The following is a 22,434-nucleotide window of genomic DNA, read 5'->3' as shown; positions in this document are numbered from 1 at the left end:
TTAGAGTAATTTAAATTGCAAATTGGCCAATTTGCATTAAAACTATGCCTTCTTGTTCAGATTTGTCAACACCTCTTTTTTAAAAAGTCTCTAACATTAAGCATGGGTGGGTAAGACCATCTGTTTATGGAGTTTGCCTGCAGCTCCATTACTTAACACATGAGACAGGTTACAGCTGTTTAATTGTTATCGTGTTGAACGATTATCTTTCGGTCCAAAATCAATATTTATATATGTATGCATGGAAAGCATGTCGTTAAACATAAGTAATCTAAATGTGGATTAATGTCATTAAGCATTTATATTAATCCCTCAGGAGGGCTGAAGTTAGCATCATGGTATTCGTGCTACTTTTGAGTGCTGCATGAGACTACTTTACCTGGTACACAGAACTGAAATTCAAATCCAGTGGTGGTTCACTGTAGAAGTGTACAGCTTGTAATATGCTTTTATTCCAGTGAGAATTGGTTTATCTTCTAAGAATTTCCCCTAAAATTTAGTCGAGAAAAAAATAACAAGGGACAACAAAGTATTTATTTTAATCTTTTTCTTTGCATGAAATGGCATTAACATGACATTAAAACCAATCAAACCAAAAATAAATTTTCTTCAGCAAGAGATTTCTAGTTTCAGCTATTTTAGCTAGAAAAACAGGAAAGTCATCTGGTTTAGGTTTTCAGAGTTGTGAAAAAAATAAATAACATCTACAGCACACTCTCCCCTAAGTGCATTTCCATTAGTACAGACTCTGACCTGGTTGCTGATTAAAATGGTTTTCTGACTAGGGACAAACACGGAGGCATTTGTGGGCTGGTTTTCTATGTGACCGTGAGCAGTGTAAGCTCAGAAGTACTGCTGGTGTTGAGGAATGCTAAGAAGTAATCTCCTCCACGAACTTATATGGTCTGCACCTGCTCTTTTCAACACGTGTTTAGCTTAGGGCTCCCTATATTACAGATTTCAAATATGACTACAGGGAAATGACACTTTATCTTTTATAAGATCAGAGAGCAAGTCAAGACAAATGTGTTCCTCCTGTTAATTAAAGGAAGTGCTTATAGAAAACTTGATATGGCTATATATCATTACACTATATGTTTTTGAAGTATGGACTTGACAAAGTAAGTCATGGACCAGTTTGAGGGCTTGATTGATCTTCTCCACATTTGCAGGTTAGAGGGAGAGCAGCATGGATAACTGGTATTATGATGAGCACAATCATTTTAGTACTGATGCTAGGTTGCCAAGCATGGTTTACTTTTCTTCAAACTTTAAATTACTGAGAATATTCACATTTCATAGTGTTTTAATGTCTCAGGTATTTAATGTACCTTAATGCATACATCCCAAGAATTCTTCATAAATGTCAAGATTCTTTTGAGATTTTAGAATTTTGATCAGAAGGAAATTTTTGTCCTTCAAATTAGAATAATTACTGCTGCATTAATATATTCTGTAATTGTCAAAATTCCTAAATTTATGTTTTTCCTTAGTTTTGAGTTCATGGAATTACACCTCAGTACAAATTTCATCCTAAAAGTAAGATTGTATCTAAATGAAGGTATGACCTTTGATATTCAAACAGTTTATTGCTAGATAAAATTAACCAAAGATTGAAAACTAATTACATCAAATATCAATTAGCTCACCACAATATTGTGAGTGAAATCCTACTTTCAAAACACCTGGCTACATTGGAGTCAGGATTTCACCACAATATTTATACCTGTACCCTCAATGCAAAATCTTCAAGGAAAAGAGAAGATTACTTTCTTGGCACTCAGAGGACTGATAACTACAGTTTAACAAGATTTCATGAAATTTAGTACAATTATGTTTTTGATCTTTCCTGTGCCTGAAGAGCATGTTATTAATTTGCCAGGCCAAGCCTTGAATATGCAAAATACTTGTACGTTTGGTAACTATAAAAATATTCAATTACCAGGTAAATTTAAGATAGTGCATGCCTATCTGAAGCGGTGAAAAAAAGTGAATTATTGGTCAAGGCCTTAACACATTTCAAGACCAAGTATCTCAAATACGAATTATCTGTCAGCATACTTTAAATTGCTAATTGGTTGATTTGCATTTAAATGAGGACCACATGTGAAGTTCAAGTTAGGCACATTTTCAGAAAACAGCAGAATCCTCTGAGATGTGAAGAATTTTAAAGCATGTTGCAAAGCTTACTTGAGCTGAAGTGGCCAGAAAATAAGTGCTTTTGTACATTGTATAGTTGCATGCTGTTCAGACACATTCTGAAAGTACTTCCAGTCAGGAAGAAAGATGGAAACAATAATGCTTCCCATCCCATTCCATCCCGTAATACATTTTCAAGCCAAATTTATCTTTCATGCAGTTCTTAATGTAAGTGTCAGGTTTTACCTGCATCTCTCTGAGGCAGGTCTTTGCGAGTTTGTCAGAGGTTTCAAACAGGTATTTGAACTTTTTCAGCCTCTAAACATGAGACAGTTTTAAATCCTTAATGGCATATACCCTTTCTTCTAAATCCTTTCCCAGCTAAGTAGATGTTAAATAGGAAACAACTCTGCTCATGAACCTATCAGCAGTCCCAAACTTCCTATGTCTATTATATCCTTAAAAGCAACTGCACTTCTTATTCTTACATACATGTGGCTTTCCAGTAATAATGATGAGAAATCTTACTTTATAGTAAAAACAGGATGGACTCCAGAACAAAAAATATAAAGGGTACTGGGCTTATTTGTCCTTGTACATAAAAACCCATAAATGGTTGTTGCAAAGAACGGTTGTGGTTTTGGCAAGGGATAAATTGCAGTGAATTCAGGTCTCTCTGCAGAAATGTATGCAGCAGATATCTCTGCTGCAGGTCTACGTAGACATTGGAGAAGAGTGCAGAAATGATGAAGAAGGTATGATTTCAGGGTGAGGATTATGTTTTGGCCTATGTAGGAAATTGACTGAAACAATTATTCCATTCATGTGTTCTCCTTTACAAGGAGGGCAAGATGGGAATTTAGGAGTAAAGAAGTATCAAAAGGAAAGAGTGTTTGTAATCCTCCTCTATTGGCAGCAATGCTCTGAACATATGGTATGTCTAAGACAAGGTTCTTATAAACTCAGGGAAAGGATGACGACTATGAGCTGCTTACAGTGGAAGAACATGTGCTTTCAGTACTGTTCAGTGATGATCAGAGAGAATTACATTTGCAAATGATACCAAAGCCCGCTGCCCCCAAGCACTTTGAAAAACAGAACAAGAATTTAAAATTACTTTAACAAATAGCACAGACTATGCAGAAAAATAAGGTGCAATTCAACAAATGCTGGGTTCTGTGCTTAAGTAAGAATAATCAACTGCACAAATTCAAGTTAGGAAGCAGCTTGCCAGACAGAAGAGACTCAGAAAAGGCTGTAGTGGGTGATGAATTTGACATAAGTGAACTGCTCTGAAGACAGGCTAGAACAGTGGCTTTAAAATTTTATGAATTCTGGACTCCTGTAAGTTTTCTGGCAGAGGCATGGAGCTCCTGAGAAATTGCATATGGATGCATGGCTTTTTTTTTGTCGCTCTTTGAGAGTAAAAGCAGTTGCATAAAGGAGTCAATATACTATTCTCTAAGTCTGCTGTGGGTAGGATAAAAAATACCAGGTTTAAATATCACAAGGAATATTTGGTTTTTTACATTCAAAAGGTGTTTTAATTGTCAGGATAGTTAAACTCGGCTGGGTGGAAATGGGAGGAACTTAAGGGTGATCTGGTAGCCAGGTTAGGAGAAGTAAACCACCACAGATTGAGTCTTGAATAGGTTTGAGGGGTCCGGCCAGAGCCATCAACTCTGGTTTTTGTACCAGTTCCCCCAAAAGAAGGACAAAAACCTGTTTATACAAACTGCATTCTCCCTAGAGCTTGCAGTGAAACTCTCAAAGTTTCTCTTCTGTTGGCAAGTGTCTGTGAAACCACTGAAAAGTGTGTGCCTCATCCCCTGCTACTGCTTTGCTATGCAGGGAGTAAGAAATAATGTTCATAACACTTGGTTAGCACAAATGGCAGAAGCGTAGGTGATTCATCTAAGCTTCCCTGTTGCTCACCATGAAAAAAATGTAATGTCACAGAATGGAGTATCTTTTTTTTCCTTCCTTTTTTTCAGTTTACTTTATGCGCATAGGACTTGAGAACTTTCAAATGCACAAAAAACATGTTAAAAGAACGTTAGTAAAGTTGCAAAATCAAGACCATAAAGTTAGGAAGCCACAAGACAACACTGTTGTGTGTCATTATCATTATATCATATAACAGAAGATATCTATTATAGCACATGCATACAATTGTAATAAGAAATAAAATGCTATCTTTAACTACTTTTCCCTCTGCACCTGACGGACCTGATATAAGAATGTTGCAAGCCTGTGAGGGCTGTTTCATGCAGAAACTCCACTTAATTTTTGCCAGAGACTGGTGCATCCCTGGGATGGTCTCCTGGTTTAGAATGATTTTGAAGAACTGGATTCCATCCTTGCTTCTACACGTATTTTCTGTTAGTCGTTCACAAAGGCAAACTTTAATGTCCTCTGACCATTCTTCATTTTCTAGGGACCTGACTTGCTTTTGTGTGAATTGCTAAAATGCTGGTTTGTGTATGAAATCCTGTATAATTACAAGTATTCTGGAAAATCACATCATGGGTGTTTGCAGCCAAATGCATGGAGACTTTTTACTTTAATCTTTCTATGCCTTAGTTACCCACCTGTAAAATGAGATAAGAATACATTCTCTGCTCACACCAGTACTGTGAAGATACTATACTAAATAATTTTGATTTCAGGAGGAAGATGATAGAAAAGTCTATAAGAAAAGTTAATTCCTCATTTAGGTTAGCATGGTGTGCCCGCTACTAGGGCATCAGCCATTTGTTGTTCATGAGAGAATGCGGGCTGAATGAGGACTGTCAGCTCTGTACATTGCCGAAGGAAGAAGGGTATAAAAATCGCACAGGTAGCCATAAACCCAGCATTGCCTAAATTTTGGGTGTTTGACTTGGCCACTCTCATGATATTCTTGTAATGTGGGGGAGGTTTGTTTGTCCTATGGATTGTAAACAAAGTTTTATACAAATGTTAAAAATTAATGAAAACATTAAGTGAAGATATTAAAACTTTCTAACTACAAAGAAATAGACAAATGTATAGAAAGCTTAAGGTAAACAGTATAATATCAACATACCATAGTTTGCTTGCAGTTAGTTTTTCTACCAAGAAATTAAGATGGCATTTTGACGTGTTATCTCCTTATATGACACTTAGTGCAAAGTTATGCAGAAGTGTGAACGTGACGGATGCAAGATGTGTTGTTCACATCTTCCTGCAGATCTGTGTCTGGGAGCATGAAGTTTGTGTTAGCGGCAGAGATATGTATGCAGGCGTTCCCCAGTGAATGCGGATTGCTGTACTGCGCTGTGGGAGATGAGAGTAAGCAAAGCTGAGCTTGCTAGGAGAGGAACAGGACAGCATTCTTCATTGTTGCTGCATACTGAAATTATTTCTTCATCATCTTTTTTTTTTCCCCCTTCCCCCCTTTGGCTCTCTTCTCTCTTTCTATTTTCTCCTTTCTGTTTTCTTTTAGAGGGAGAGGCTGTAACACAGTAAGGAAGGGAGAAAGCTGATAGTATTAGTGGAGAGGAGGCAGGGGTTCAGCTCACGCTTTCAAGGTAGAGGAAGAAAAAACCTTAAAAGTAGTTTTTAACTTAGGCAGACCTTGATCGACATGGCTTTGGTCACATTCTTTTGTATTTTTGCTTCATGTCTGGTGGTGCTATGAGATCAAATTCTGCTCTTACAGCAAAGTAACTCATACCTGCTGTGGAGCTGTTGTGAGATGACACTGTAATGGGACTATATATACACTACAAAAAATACATGGCATGTTCTAGATTAGTGTACAGGTTACAAAGATTATGATGGGTGAAGATGTCTGGTGGAGGATAATAATGTAAACTAATAGAAATGTAAATTTGCTATACATTATTTAGAAGCATGTCACCATTATAATCCCTTATGACAGAATAATCAGAATAAAGCGGTGTTATAAGTACCAATTAAGGAACATCAAATCAATGGGTATGTGACTTATGCTGATTTAAACAGGAGCTGATTGGGATAAATGGATTTAATATGTACTTTTATTCTGTGGCTATTCTGTCATACCTGGAGGAAGTAGCATATGAATAATCTAAGGAAGACACTGACCTACATCTCTTATAGGAGACTAATGGGGGACATTAAATTAAAAAAAAATGTCTGGGTTCTGACTGGTTATGAAATATGCCGTGTTAAATGTGAATTTGCCTGACTGTTATCAGTTCTTTGTAAAATACATTTATCTGCCACGTATTTATATAAATACCCACACACATTGCTATTGATAACACCATTTATATTTTGTGTTGTATGAATTTTGAATGCCACTTACATCTTCTTGGATTTTGACTATCCTAGAAAATGTACAAATTTTATATCTTCATTTTTGTTTTTCTTCATTCCATTTGGAGCTATATGAAGTCCCTCTACTCCTGGAAATAATAGCAAGATTTTAAATTTCAGAGTCTTAAACCCTGCAAGAAAACCCTTGAATGTATATTGGCTGGTCTGTAATTAGACTTCTTAAGGGCTTAACATAACCCACCTGTGCCAGATGTGTAAATATCTTGCCAAGGATCAGCTGCTGAGATGCTCCATTCTACTGAAGTGCTCCAAATCCCACCTAAAATTCTCGATGCAGAGGGAAAAAGGCTTGTATTTTGTACTTCTACACAGAGCTGGGTTCATTCCTGTTTTCAGTTGCAGTGCCGTGAAGATAAGGAAGACAGCATGGCTAGTTAAACTTCACTGCAAAGTTATACTATTTTTGGTTGCTGTATTTTTGTGTTCTGCTTTTTGATTCTTCTAGGATGCTGCATGTTAACCAAAATAGTTTCTAACGTTGTCCTTAATGTCAATTGACCATCAGTAAAAGGATGCTGGGAGGTAGAACTTCTTTTCTGAGCGTTATAGGTTTGTGGTCTGGAACTGACTTCTTATAAGACTACTGGATACAAAAAATCTTAAAGAGCATTTTCTTAATCCTTTTTCTTTAAAATGTGGGGGCCTGGGATTGCAGGGACTATTTTCAGTTGCCTAGGAGGTTTTTTTTATGTTGTGTTTTGTTACCTATCCCTACATTTGTAGAGGCATTTAATGTTTCACTGGTGGACAGATGCATTCCCCAGACAGACCTAATTGCTTCCATTTTATGGAATAAAACTTGATTTTTCCTCCACGCATACTACACCGTGTCCTAAGAGCAGCTGTGTAGGAGCAAGGGGAATTATATTGGATGAGTAAGAGAAGAATTTGATCTACCCTGAAATGCAGCTGTATCACTTTTCTTTTTGTTTGTGGTTAATGTGAAAAGCTACTTAGTTTGTTGCTGCTGTTCTAAATGTTCTGTAATTGATGTTTTCATCTTCTTACTTTGTCTCCCTTTAACCTTACCGTTATAGAAAAAAAAAAAACAAAACTGTGCAGTGGACACCTGACACTTTCTTCGAGAGAGAGGGACTAGAAAGTTTCCATCTCTTAGTCGAGGCAGTGACTGTGGCTTCTGTGAGACTATCTCATCACCTCCCTCCTCGGGCTCAGTGAGAGCTTTTTCCCCTTCATCCAAACTGGAGGAGATGCCACGGTTGGAAATGCTTTTTTCTTAACCATCCAATACACAAAGTTGAGGTTTAATAGCAAGTGACAGAGTACCAGGACAGACAGGGGCCATCATCCAGCAGGGTTTTAGAAAAGGTCAAATTTTGAAAGTAAAAGAGCCCATGAGGGCTCTGTTGAGAGGCCTTGTCCACAGCAAAACCAGGGCATTGAATCCAACATTGTTGACTCAGCTTGGCGTGTCCCCACTGCAGTAGTCTGTAATGTCCCATCATCTTATGTGCAGGTGGCTGGGTTTAGTAGCCTGCGATGGACCTGTCCTACATGGTTTTGCTATATGACATTAATCCCTTTAACACAACTGCAGTTGATGTCTGTTTCCTGAAAGTAAGGAGGGAACGTATAACCCATCTCTGCTGTGTTTCATGTATTAAACGTAGAGCCTGCTGCTTTAAATCCATCTTGTGCTCTGTCTGTCATTCATCCATCTGCCTCCTCAAATTTTTTGTGAAATTTTAAGTGTCATAATTTACGAAAAAGAGTCTTGCTATTCTTGGATATACCATGTTACTTATTTTTATACATCTAAAGCCTAAGTTTAATTTTCACCCGTTTTTCCAAATGAAATGGATCACCACGCTACTAACCCCACTACGCCCTCTTCCACCCCGTATATACAATCTAACTTATTTTACATAATTGGTGTGTGTGCTCAGAAGAATAACTGTGGCTGAATTGAAGCAAAAGAAAACTATTCCTCCTAAAAAACCTGTTAATCCAATTGGAATTAAGATCGTGTGCTGGTTATGCTGTCAGAGTCATACGTGACCTGCAAATCAAAGATCTTCCAGTATGGTCAGTGTTTTAAAGCTCAGAAGCTAAGTAATTACTCTTACATTGTGTTAAAAATTGAATTTTTTTAACTAGCTTTGATTATATTTTTGTTATGCGTAAAAATCAAAGCATGTGAAGAGAAGTCAGAAGAAAAACATAGTCTCAGAAAGGCAGCATCTTTTTCTTCCACAGGCCTCCTTTCTAAAGTAGTTTCATTGAATCATGACGATGTTTGCTGAAAAGAGAATTTCTTGCATTTTTAAAAGCTTTGAAATACATTTTCATTTTTTAATGTAAGACCTCTCATGTCAGGTGCACCTGCTTGATTTGCATGTGAATTCTGAACAATTCTTGTTTTATGTGACACTTCTGAAATGTCTGTCTGTTTTTTTTTTTTCTTTTTAATTCTCAAGCTCACTATTTGGATAAGATAGTGAAAGGTACTGTATATTTGCTCTTTGTTAACATGCCTATACCTACATGTACTTTTTTTGTATGAATATATAGTTACAAACATACTAGTCTGGGCAAAAGAATCTTCTCTTACTTACATTCCATGGATTATAGATTTAACTCATATGACTTTCAACTCATCTGAAATTAAAAATGAAATCTTGCTTATGTTATATAATAACATTTTGTCAGTAATTATACATTTATATACAAACTGTATACATGTATTAGATTTTGTTTGAACCAAAAACTGAAGATAGTATTCATTTGCTGTTTGGTGCATTTTCGTTGTTAGTTTTGTCATTGGACCTCTACCTACAAAACTGTAAATATTTAGGAAACAAAGCAAAGCGATACTCTTGTCACAGAACAAGTGTCATTAGTTCTAAAGAACAGATTAATTATAGATATGTGTGTATTTATGTATAGACAGATCAATAGAATACCCCAGGCTTTTAAGCTTCTGTTTATCTGAATGTAGAAAATCTATAGCAAATCATGACTTGTATTTTGTATGAAGCTAGGAGAAGCTTGGATACTCTATGCAACATTTTCAATTAAAAGGTTCAAGGCTGCAAAAGCCTAACATGAAACAGCAAAGATTCTTGTATCTTCAGTTATGGTGAAAAATTTATTTAGAAAAATGTTCAAAATATTCCTACCCCTCCTTCCCCGAGTATCTTTCTCTATTCCTTATTTGTGTTTTTTTCATTAGAATATGGCAATATTCATGGCAATATCCAGGCTTTCACACACTAAGTCTTGAGTGTACCCAGTTGACTCCTAAAACGCTCTGTCAGTATTGCAATTAAATATGTAAGTCTTCCATAAATTAAACAGAAGAAAGATTAAGAAAAAAATAGCTCTCAGTACGTCAACAAACACTATTAGCAGCTACAGTCTGAAAGAATAAGAGTAGCAAGACTAATCTCAGCCTGGCATGATGGCACAATATCCGTAACTCTAGCATCACCATACTTCCTCACAGGAGGTTTTCCTGATTCTCTGCCTTCTAAGAGTAATTTGACAAGAGTTAAGCACCCTATATAACTTTTTTCTGGGAATGTTTGTAATTTGGAGCTACATGGTTGAAAGGAGTCAGTAAATTCAAAAGTCTTTAGAAGAGAAAAATAAACTATTACTTCTGAAAGACCGTTCTAAGCTCAACTAAGCTTAACGAAAACGGGTCAGTAGATTAGTTCACGAAGATAGTAGTTCTACAAAGTGAAGAAGTGTTTAGCCAGTTACTTAGGTTTTTTGGATAGAAGTTTACAGAAAATGGTTGTGTCCAAAAATATCTGATTTGTAGCCACCTTTTCATAAGATACTTAGTGCCATATCTGTACTTGCTTCTGTCAGTGTCTTATCATAGTCATAGATAAGGAACACCAAAATCTACATATTTATAGTGTTGTCATCCTCATACAGATCATGTTGGCTGCATGCCAGATTTCATCACTAGGAAGTGACAGATACTGTTTCTTTTAATGCAATGTTAGACTGAAAACAATTATCGATTTTGGATATATTAAATTATTTTAATTGTTTCCCAAATTTTCCCTCCTTGGCCATAAAAGCAGACAAGATAGGATATAAAGGTAACAGCACAAAAGCCTTAGGGAGATTGTCACAAAAAATCACTCTGCTATCTGTCTTGAAGCACGTCACTACCGTGTTTTTGTTCAGTCTATCAATGTTTTATTGTGGTCCTTATGGTATTTCATTTTGTCCGTCCTAAGTAATCAAATACGCACAGCTATTACATTTAGTTGGAAATCCTGTTGGTCCTGTCCCATCCGTATGCAGCCTGAATCCTAATGTTTGTTAGAATAGATGCTAAGCTGCTTCACTATTTCCTGGGCTTTGCTTACTCTGTGAAAAGGAATGTATTTTTGGCATAAAGTATAGTCATTAAAACTGGCCTATACTTTGTGCAATTATTTAACACACTGTAATTTCACATGAATATACGGCAACTCTGAGACCAGATAAAGTTAACGTTCTCTTTTATTACATGCCTAAAATCATAGCCATTTTCCTACTTAAGAATTTGGAGGGATTTGTTCATAGTAACAGGGAGCTTAAACATTTGTGCCAGTAAGTAACCAATACTGCATAGAGCAAATAATGATCTATTCTATGAGCACAGAAGATGTATCATTTTACACAGCTGTGTTTGCACTATGCACTCATCTCTTGTTACTTTGCCAAAAAAAAAATTTAAAAAACAAACTTGATTTTGTCTGGCCTGCAGGTATTTAGAGGATTGGTGCATTTATTTCCTGCCTGTACAGGTAAGTGGTGTCTCAAGTGTCAGGCCAATCAAAGATGCCACTTTGTTAAGAATTACGTTCCCCAGGTAATGTTGCTGTTCCACTCCATGTGCAATTACAGTATTTGTGCTGTTCTTAAGGCCTGTTCCCAGTAAGTGTCCCTTGTTTGTATTGTTTTTTTCTTTTCGTATAATTGCAGTATTTAAATCACTTGTGATTTTTCTTCTTTGTATGTTTAAACAGAGGGCTGCCCTGGCTTGTGCAACAGCAATGGGAGGTGCACACTGGACCAAAATGGCTGGCACTGCGTTTGCCAGCCAGGATGGAGGGGAGCGGGCTGTGACGTAGCCATGGAAACTCTCTGCACTGACAGTAAGGACAACGAAGGAGGTAAGATATACCAACTGGATCTTTAACACTGGGGAGAACCTGTTGAGGAGCAGAGACTTTACAGTCAGGTGATGAAATACTACCATGAGAACCATACAGGCATTTTACTAGCTTTTACACCGGTAAGAACAGGCTGTGATATTCAGTGCTTTTATATGGCGTATCAGCAAAGCCTTACAAGATGCTTATGACAGGTGAGAAATGTACTTAGAAAATGATGGGTGTCACCTTAGTTTCCCTGCAGTGTTCTTTTATACAGGAATAAAACATAGTCTGAACTCAGTGAACTGTAGTAGAGGGAAAAAAAAAAAGAAAGGAGTTCAAAGTTTCAGTGACCTCACAAGGAATTTATCCCAAGAGAAAAGGCCAAATGGGGAGTTTACATTTTGACCTATGATACTATTGCTGGAAACAACTGGTTGCCCAGTCTACAGAGATCTTATCCCTCCATAGCCTGTGAACGCTCAGATGACTGACAGGATGCTCCCAGAAGTCTTTTTTTTTGGCTTGCTTTTCTGCAGTCTGTCATCCAGGTGACAGGTAAGAATCTGCAGCAAGATGCAGGCAGGACTGTTGACTTCAGGAATCAATCTGCAATCATGGTTGTAGGAGGGGCTGTGACTTTGGCATGACTCCAGAATCACAGAAAAAACCACACAAAAACAAGATTCAATGTGAATGCAGTCAAATATTAGATCAGCATAATGCTTTTATTGTCTGTCTTTCTTCCTCTTCTTTCATCAACTCTTTTTTTGTTTAACACCTTCAGATTCAGAACAGAGATAAGAAACTCCATTAGGGCCTCTGGATGATGATAAAGTCATCTGTGACTTTGTTTTTCATCTTTAGACTGCGTATGCCTTTGCCATTGCTGGTTGGCTGTTTGCTCTCATATCCTGACTGCGGTTGGGATCTTAAACATCACCAACTATAAATAACAGCAGCATTTACTTCCTGAGGAAAATAAATAACACAGTTGAAACAGTGCTGCTGTTTATTGCTTTACACGTCATTTGATTTGTTATCCTTCTCCTTTACATATTGTATATTTTGAATCAGTTTTGCACGTTTAGGGGCCTAAAGAATCTGACGCAATCTGGTATATGCAATCTGAGCTAGTGTGAAGCTGAATTTCTGTGTGTAGGAAGGGAGCAAGAGGAACGATTAGCCATACCATATCCGTGCAGAGATGTGCTGTTTGGGGAATTAAGTTCAGGTGGCCTGGGGGATTATGAACATAAAGAAGAAAGAGAAACCTGCAAGCATGAAAGGAGACAAAGCAAGGAGGAGGAGAAACTAGGTTAGAGCATAAACAACTTGGAGGAAAAAAATAGATCATGTAGGGGAAAAAAGGGAAAAAAAGTTGAAAGCCCAGTGATAGACTAAAACAGATTCAGTAAACGTTGAAGATAATAGAAGGACATGACATATCAAAGGGAGAGTCAAGAGCAGAAAACGAAGCAGTGGAAGGAAGAGGAGCAAGGTGAACAGGGATGCAGTAAACAGAACAAGTTTTCAGACTGAAAACAATAATAGCTGTTTGTGAGGAAAGGGGGAAAAGGAATTGGAGCAGAAGGGTCTAACAGGATGACTTAAAGTTCAAGAAGAAAGAACAATATTGCAAAAAAAAAAAAGTAACGCTGGTATTTTGTTGCTTTTTTCCTCTCAATTTTTTTTTATTTCCTTTACAGACATTATGCAGCTGTGTATGAGGAAGGGATTGGCCAAACCGTTGTTTTGCCATGATTGACCTATATACTGCTATTTGTCATTGTCATTTCTCTTTCAGTGGACCTTATTTTAATTTATATGCTTCAGTGCAGAGCATATTCACTTCAGTCTTTGACTAGTGGCTGAGGAAAAGGGTTAAAATATGACAATTAAATTAAATTAAAAACTGGAAGCATACCAAACAAAACTGGGAAAAGAAAGTCGTCTTTGCCAGAAACCCACCTGGAAGGAGAAGGAGTGTTTCTTGCCTTTTCAAGAGTACCTGCAATCAGCCCACTAATCTCTTGAGCGAGCCATTCAAATTCCAGACAGCTACAGGGAACGGCACAAGGATGCCTCTGCTGTATTTGTTTATTGTGGGAGATTAGGTTATCTGAGCACTGACGCTGAATTTATACTGATGACTGCAGGTAGTGTGGTTTACATCGCACTAGGCTCAGTGGTTATGTAAGTAAAGTTATCTTGGTTGTTAGCTAATTGGTACGCTGTGGTTAATGTTTATGTTTCATCTTACACTGGATAAAATATATTTCATATATTAATGAGTATAATTCTTTAATAACAGTGTCTGCTCTTCCTTTGATTCTTAGCTCTTTCTGGAACTGATTGTTCAAGTTCTGTGAACATGAGCATCCCAAGGACCTCAATGGGAATATTATCCATAGGAAATGCTAATGACATCAAGGCATACTTAATCATTTTCCCTTCTAGATACTATTGACATATGATGAGATGATTATTACTCATCTTCCTTTTAATACAGATTTCTGAGAGTCTTGCAGATCATTTTCTTTCTCTTTAAGGATCACTCTTTATTTTTCCATGTGTTTGATTTGGATAATAAAATACAGGATTTTATTTACATTTTAGCAACCCACAAGGAATGCGTGTGCAACAAGCAGACCTTAGGCTGAATTAAACTCCTAATGACTTTGTGGGGAGAGGGGAAGTCAGAGTCGTCCGTGGGTGGAGTAAACCTAACTTCTTTACTTGGGAAAAAATGTGTCACTATTATACTTTAACAAAGTGTGCCATGTTTTGTCATCACTGTAGGAAGAATAAGCTGTTTACTCTTTAATTTAGGTAGGTCTTTATTGAACAGATTCCTTTGTTAAGTTTGCTTTTTATTAGCTCCTATCCAATTATTAAGAGTAGTTACAGGTTTCCACCAGAAGGACCTAAGGGATTATTAATATTCTTTTATTACTAAAATGAAAATAAATACTATAATAAAGCACAGCATACTTAGAACTACTGTATTTTTTGTAATTACTTGCATAGGCTAAGATAGCCTGCTCCTGATAAGCATTGTCACAGGATAGCACAAATTCAGCCTAAAGATTACCTAAACCAGGACCTCTTCTCTGATACTGGCTAATAGCAAATGCTTAGCAAAAGAATATAATAGGACAAATGTGAACTTATCTTTTCTTCGGTGTACTAGCAGGCTGCTAATTAAAGTAGGAAATTACTGCCACAGAATGTTTTGAATGTCAGAAGGGTTACTAAGTACAAAAATAACGCAAGCTCAGGAAATTTCAGGAAGGTTGTACTTGAATTAGGACTGATACAGGGGCATGCTTATATTCTCTGGTTTGTGCTCCACACTTCCCATTATTCTTCACCTTTTTGTTTGCATCTATGGTTGCTGGGGAGTCCTGGGTCGATATATCCATAGCACTTATCCGTGGTGACTCCAAGATTTCTTTCTGGAGTGACAGCTCATTTAGAGCCCAACACTTTATATTTTAGGCTTCTTCACTCCAACAGGAATGTAGAATTTGAGTACGCTATAGGTATGCTTATAGAGATACTGCAATAGTAACATTGAACAAGGTCCTTGTGCACTGCTCAGGAATAAATCAAGGGCTATTTCTGCTTTTGTGGCTTTTCCGACAGGCAGTGATTTTTGGTGTCTATAATTGAGTCCATTCATTGTAGCCTGTTGTAAAATTGAGCTATGTGAGGATAACTGAGGTTTGTTAATACAGTTTTCTGTCCTTTCCAGCCTCTTGCCTTAGTGTGCCACAGTCACCAAAACCGTCCTGGTAGGATGGCCAGCATCATAGCTCCAAAACCGTATTCTTCCTATGTAGGCACTGAATTTCACTTCATGGAGATTTTTTGTTGCCTAAATATATAATCAACTTATTTACCAAGAATGTGATTTATGTAGGTCCTTGGGCATGATCTCCCCTTGACACTGACAGAACTTGGGCCCAGGACTTACTTTGTCCCCCTATTTTTCTTCCTTCCAGCAGTTTTATACATACCCTTTAAATTCCATTCAAAAGCAAACATGCCCACTGATACATCTTAGTTTTTAGACATACGTAAGTGTGGGAATCCTCTGTCTTGACTCCTCTCATTTAATGTTTTGGTGGTTTTATTAGTCTCTCCAAATAAACAATCTTATCAACATGCTCCATTGCAATTCTGTGCATTCTGCAACAAAGGGAAAAGTAACATTAGTCAAGATTTCTACAGTTAGACTTTAACTTTTGAGGAAGAAAACAATAATGTAGTCATTACGTCTTCTGTATATAGAAGAACCGCTTACATCTAGAACAAAAAAAATACAAAATAGCCTTCTGAGACTGATAATGATTGTCCAGCTGGCTGTAGGAATTTCTATTTTCTTTTTAATTTCACTGTCATATTTGAGTGATATAACTGATAAACCAGTGTTGAGCTAAGTCTGACATTTTTCAGGCTAAACAAAATTCATCAATAATTATGCAGAGCCATTTCAGAAAGGAAATTTTACTCTGCTTCACACAGTGCAATAGAGTACTCAGCTTAGTGGTACTAGATAGCTCTAGCCACATAAGTACAGAGAAAGAATGAAAAATCTTTTCTCAAGTTATAAGGAGCCAGATTCATAACCATCCGTCACTTGCCTGGGCAAGTTGCTGATAAACTCCACAGAAAAATAACAAACAGTGTATCCCTGTATCTTGGCTGGTGAAAATGAGATTCTTTCTCTGATTGATGTTAGTGGAGAGGCTTGTAAAAATGCATTTCCAGCTGATTAGTTCAGAAGGTGTCAATCTCATGCAGTTTTATGACCTGCAGACTATACTTCAGATGTACATTTGCTTTTTATAAACTAACAAAGATGAATGATGGAATTTGAGCATTTCTTTGGCAACTGCACCAGATATTGCCTAGGAGACCATACAGAGATATAAAACCCCAAAACTATGCTGTTAACCATCAGTACTCCCAGCTTTGACACTAATCCAGGCTTCTAGAATTAAAACCAGCAAGGGAGGTCAGTACTTCAGCTAAGAAAGGGTGTCATATTGTACAAGAATGAGACTAGAAAATCACAAGAGTCAGAGACTATTTGAGGTTGGAAGGGCCTCTGGAAATCATCTAGTCCCACCCCCTGTTCAAAGCAGGGTCGACTACAGCAGGTTGCTCAGGGCTGTGTCCAGTTGGATTTTGAATATTTCCAAGGATGGAGACTCCACAACTTCCCTGGGCAACCTGTTGCGGTATCCGACCACTTTCATAGTAAAAAAAGTTTTTCTCATGTTTAGACAGAATTTCCTGTGTTTCAGTCTGTGCCCATTGTCTCTTGTCCTTTCGCTGGGCACCACTGAAAGGTGGTCTTTTTTACACCCTCCCGTTAGGTATCTGTACACATTGATGAGATTCCCCTCCCTAAGCCTTCTCTTCTCCAGGCTAAACAGCCTCAGATCTCTCAGCCTTTCCTCGTAGGAGAGATGTGTCAAGCCCTTAACCATCTTCCTGGCCCTTCACTGAGCTTTCTCTAGTATGTCCATGTCTCTCTTGTACTGGAAAGCCCAGCCTGCACACAGCTCTCCAGGTGTGGCCTCACCAGTGCTGAGCAGAGGGGAAGGGTCGCCTCCCTTGACCTGCTGGCAAAACTCCTCCTAATGCAGCCCAGGACGTCATTGGCACCTTCTTTGCCACAAAGGCATGTTGCTGGCTCATGTTCAATTTGGTGTCCACCAGGACTCCCAAGGTCTAATCCACAAAGCTGCCTTGCAGCCAGTTGTCCCCCGGCATGTATTGATGCAGGGGGCTGTTCCTCCCCAGGCACAGGACTTTGCACTTCTCCCTGTTGCACTGCATGAGGTTCCTGTCAGCTCATTTCTCCAGTCTGTCGAGGCCTATCTGAATGGCAACACGACCCTCTGGCGTATCCTCATCCCAGGAAAAATCAGTGTTCTTTCTTTTCTTTTAAAAAAGTTTAAACTTTGATATACTTAACAATGACTTTTTCATCCCTTTTATTTTCCCTGAATGTCAACGTCAGCCGAGTTAAATAAGAATTTTAGATGTGCAAAAGAACAGAAATCCCTGTCCTTTACTATTTTGCCAATCCTCTAATTGATCCACATAGAACAGCAATCCTTAGAGGAATACCTTTAGAAGATCTCTGTTTACTTACACTCTTTCAACATATGATTGAACAAAATTTTCCCCTTCAGAAGGAAGTTTTACTCTAAAGCTAGATTATTTTGTGAGAGAAGCAGTCATGGGCTTCCTCCAAGTGCTGCACCTGGTATATTGTTCAGTTTAGTGCAGCAAGCAAGCTCCCTCTCTAATCTAAAAGGAATAATAAAATGTTTGAGCTATTTCAGTCTTGCTGTTCTTTTGGGGAAACAATTATCAGCTATGTGATACCATATTACATCCATCTAGAAATTTTCTGTAGCTGACATTTCCAGGCTCATTTTCCTTACGACTTTACTTACAGCAAATTAGTAGTTATCAATTCGATCTTGATTTTAATCTTTCACTAAATTAGATTTCCAGTGATGTGACAGATCTTATGCTCATTATATGTGAATATTTCAGCACATAAGCATAAAAGCACCCATGTGTTTAAATCTTGTTTATACTGGCCAGCATTCCTCATCAGTTTATTCAGAATAAAATCTAAATGTTAAATACAGATTTTGTTCTCTCATACATTTTCATGGAAAATAGTTGTGGAAATTGCCTTTGCCACTAGCAACAAAATCTTTCTGCCAAGGTATAAAGGAATCCACCTTGATAAATGTTGTGAAATATTTAAAGCTACTTGCAGCATAGATATGCTAAAAAACTTCAGGAAAACAGCAGAGTGGGAGTTACTTGTTTCTTTTTTCTAGCAAGCCAAATAACCTCAGATAAAAGCTACTTAGACCCACCTAGAATGTTTAATATTTATAAGTTAACAGTGTATGCAGAGCCTGAGTGCCTTCATTTTCTGGTTTGCTCAACATGTTTTTAGAAAAGTATCAAATAAATAGGTTTAATTTATACACAATACTGAGTGTATTCAGCTTGCATGGATTTCCATGGCAGTTTAAGAACTCAGTGGAAACAAATTCGCTTTCCTTAATTGAAAGGGAATTCATTAAAATCTTAATTATTAGTATTCTTTCATACTACATAATTTTTCTAGTCTTTCTGCTGGCTGGCTCATTCACACGCAGAGGGGCAGGAGGAAGAGTTTGTTCACTTGTGTGACTTTCTGCCAACAGATGGGCTAGTTGACTGTATGGATCCTGACTGCTGTTTGCAGAGTTCTTGCCAAAACCAGCCTTATTGTCGTGGACTACCTGATCCCCAAGATATTATCAGCCAAAGCCAACAGTCGCCATCTCAGCAAGCTGCCAAAGCATTTTATGACCGGATCAGTTTTCTCATTGGAGCAGACAGCACTCATGTCATACCTGGGGAAAGTCCTTTTAATAAGAGGTGAGCATGACTCATCATTTAGTCATGAATACGAAAAAAATTGAAGAGTGGGTGAGATTCACATTTAGGAGAAGATCCACTGTGACTGGAAATTTCATGGCACGGACTTTCAGGAGAGACCTTTTCTCTTAATATATCAAATTGCTTATTTTGTCTCATTTCCTGCAAAATTCAAACTGCCAGTGCCAGTAGGTTACAGAAGATACTTGCCATGCTTAGTACCTGTATTCTAACAGGGCACTTCATTAATGATTAAATAAATCTTTATTTAACCAGTTGATTTGGGCTAGCACAGTTGGAAATACATCAAAGCAATGAAAACACTTCAGAAGGAAAAGCAAAGCTGCACTTTTTAAACTGAGCTCACTAAATAATATAAATTATGAATTAATGTAATAGAACTGTTAAGTGCATGACAGTATAATTGCATAAACTATTTGACTGGTGCTCTACGAAGCAGTAATGACCTGAAAATAAACCAGTAACAGGAAGCAGGTGTCTGGGATCTCACTGAGTGAAGGAAGATGATTTACTCTAGAACTACTGCGTTTGCAGTAATTTAACAGCATTAATGTGTTTGGGCACAGCAGTTGATTAAAAGTTGTTGCACAAATGTTCCTTATTGCTCTTTTAAATTTTGTACTTCATAGTCCCTGCAGTTTTACAGATTGCTTTGATACTAATTGAAAAGTACGTTGTTCTTTAAGAGTCTGCCAGAGGTATGACTTACAATGGGAACATCTAGAGTTTATAAGTTCTTAAAATTCTTCAGTGAATTTCTGGTCTTAGTAACTTAGTACAGACAAAATGAACCAAAGTAACATCGACAATATTGAAACAAAATTATTATCTGTAGCTTTCAAGGCATTTGTTTATACAGTGTAAATTATGTGAACTTGTAAAAGGGTTACAGTCTCAGGAATGTTTTTTTAATGGTAGTTGATACCATGTAGAGAGAAGGGGGGTGGGGGGGGTGTGAGTTCGCTCTACTAGCTTTTATTCATTCAAAAGAGAACAAAAAAAGCAAATTTGCAATTTGATCCTGCATCTTTTTCACAGTCTTGCATCCGTCATAAGGGGCCAAGTATTAACTGCTGATGGAACGCCACTCATTGGAGTCAACGTCTCCTTTCTACACTATCCAGACTATGGATATACAATCACTCGCCAAGATGGAATGTAAGTTCCCTTTGAAGCACTTCTAAGTCATAAAGACAGCAAAGGCATTACTGAAGAGCTGCTTGTAAAAATAAAACAATAATAAGATAATGGAAACCAAAGACATGAAAAAAGTGATTGACCAAAGTTGTACTTTGTACATTCTTCAAATGTAAAACATGCTGATTATATACTTTAGAGGTAGAAGGGCTTGCTTAATTTAAATGCAGCATCCCACACTCTCCATTCTCTTAGTGAAATATTATGTAATATAATTTAATTGATTTCTCCATTGTTCCCAGTAGAGCCATTCTGCCTTCAGAGCAGTACAACGGATGAAGAATTAATCCGTAAAATGGAGGCTGTGGATGGCTTTGGGAATTTGCTGACTAGCTAGCCCTGTTGGGTTTTTTTTCTAGGTTTGACTTGGTAGCAAATGGTGGTGCCTCTCTGACACTGGTATTTGAGCGATCACCGTTCCTGACACAGTATCACACAGTATGGATTCCCTGGAATGTCTTTTATGTCATGGATACCCTGGTCATGAAGAAGGAAGAGAATGACATTCCTAGTTGTGACCTGAGTGGATTTGTAAGGCCAAACCCCGTTATCGTGTCATCACCTTTATCCACTTTCTTTAGAATTTCTCCTGAAGATAGTCCTATCATCCCAGAGACACAGGTAAAGTGTGCTTCAAATAAATAGCATTTTATCACAGGCTGGTATTAAGCAACCATAATGAAAAGAGTGCAAACTTCTGTTGAAAAATAAATAATTCTGACCAAGTGCAAAGAATTTGCAACATGTGATTATGTTCAGACCAATTTATTTATTCTACGGGATGATTTTTAAAATTTCATCTGAAAAAAAAAAAAGAAGTACGAAAGCTTGGTGTACACCAGTGTCTGGTTTTATATTTGTTTGCATCATTAATTTACAGAATGTCTTCAGCAATCAGGCACTGGCCCATCAAAGTACATCTGACTTTTTTGACTGCCTTCTTGTTAGAAGTGCACCTCAGAAACTGAAAGTGAAAGGTGTTTTTCCACTATGTCTGAAAGACCTGTACAGTTCAATTTGTCTGTTTAGTCGTAATAAATAGCATGACACTCGGATTTTTATAAACTAAAAGAACTCTCTGTAACACTGAGGACAGGCTTACAAGCCAATAAGCGTGTATGCTAATCTACTTCAGAACTTGCAATACTGAAAGTAAGTCTTAACATCAAAACCTTGCTTTAAACAGAAAAAGCTGTGGCTGGAATTTTTTTTCTCTAACATAGATGTATTAACTTCTGCCATCTCAAATAACTTAGCATAATATAGTCTTCCTCAGCTTTTAAAGCACAGCTGCATTTCAAGAAGTAATATTTATCTCATTATTGATTTCTGATAAAACTTCTCCCAGTGAAACAGCACTCCCTCTGCCTTCCTCTTTCCCTCCCTTTCCCTTCTCTCCCTCTCCTTTCTCTCTCTTTTTCTCTCCCCCACCTTCACAATGTCTTAATTACATAGGGTACTCTTTCTCCCATTCACTAAGAAATGTCCTCATCTTTTCAAGGGAAACATAGAAAATGTATTCAGATGTTTTCATGCAGAGCCCTTAAGAGCAAAATCATTAAGCAATTCATGGTAGGAGCTGGTTTGAAGTAAAGATGTAAGGAAATTACAACTAAATGCTCATACAAATCTAGACTGTGCTAGAAAATTGTTGCTTTTATCCTCACTATCATTTCTGTGCCTTTGATAGTTGCAAGTCAATTAAAAGAAAGTATTTGCAAAACACAGTCCACTGAAAAACAGCTCTGATTTACTTGTTTTGGCAACAGATGATAGATTCAGTTCCTGAAGTGATGGAAAATGGCTTAGATAGATGGGGTATAAATCAAGAAAAGAGTAATAATAGAAGAATGTCAGAAAATACGTATTTTCCAAAAACACTTGTCTAGGTAAACAAGTCATTTCATGAGCAGTGGGACTAATGAAGTCTGGATTCCTACTAATTCCCACCCATTGCTATAATTCCAGCTATCTGCCACATCCCGTCCTTCCCCCACGGACTGCATTCAGCCTTTTTCTCATGGGAGTACCAACTTGGCTACTTCTTCCATATCTGACCCCTTTTTTTCATACACCCTAAAGGAACTGAATTATCTTTAGAGATTTCTACTGTTATTTCAAATGTGGTTGAAATTGGCTA

The 22,434-nt window shown here is 37.5% G+C and overlaps 1 protein-coding gene across 1 annotated transcript in view; it reads left to right on the top strand.

Moving 5' to 3' along the window:
* The window catches only part of TENM3 (teneurin transmembrane protein 3), a 126,394-nt gene that overhangs the window by 46,150 nt on the left and 57,810 nt on the right, over window positions 1-22,434 (top strand). Inside the window, exons 9-12 of the mRNA XM_075149291.1 lie at window positions 11,478-11,624; window positions 18,860-19,076; window positions 20,136-20,255; window positions 20,654-20,915. Coding sequence (XP_075005392.1) covers window positions 11,478-11,624; window positions 18,860-19,076; window positions 20,136-20,255; window positions 20,654-20,915 — 746 coding nt within the window. The remainder of the gene's footprint in view (window positions 1-11,477; window positions 11,625-18,859; window positions 19,077-20,135; window positions 20,256-20,653; window positions 20,916-22,434) is intronic.

This window comes from Calonectris borealis, chromosome 4 (genome assembly GCF_964195595.1).
Source record: "Calonectris borealis chromosome 4, bCalBor7.hap1.2, whole genome shotgun sequence".
Lineage (NCBI taxonomy): Eukaryota > Metazoa > Chordata > Aves > Procellariiformes > Procellariidae > Calonectris > Calonectris borealis.
The sequence above is the reverse complement of the archived record's forward strand: the minus strand, read 5'-3'. Positions and strand labels throughout refer to the sequence as shown.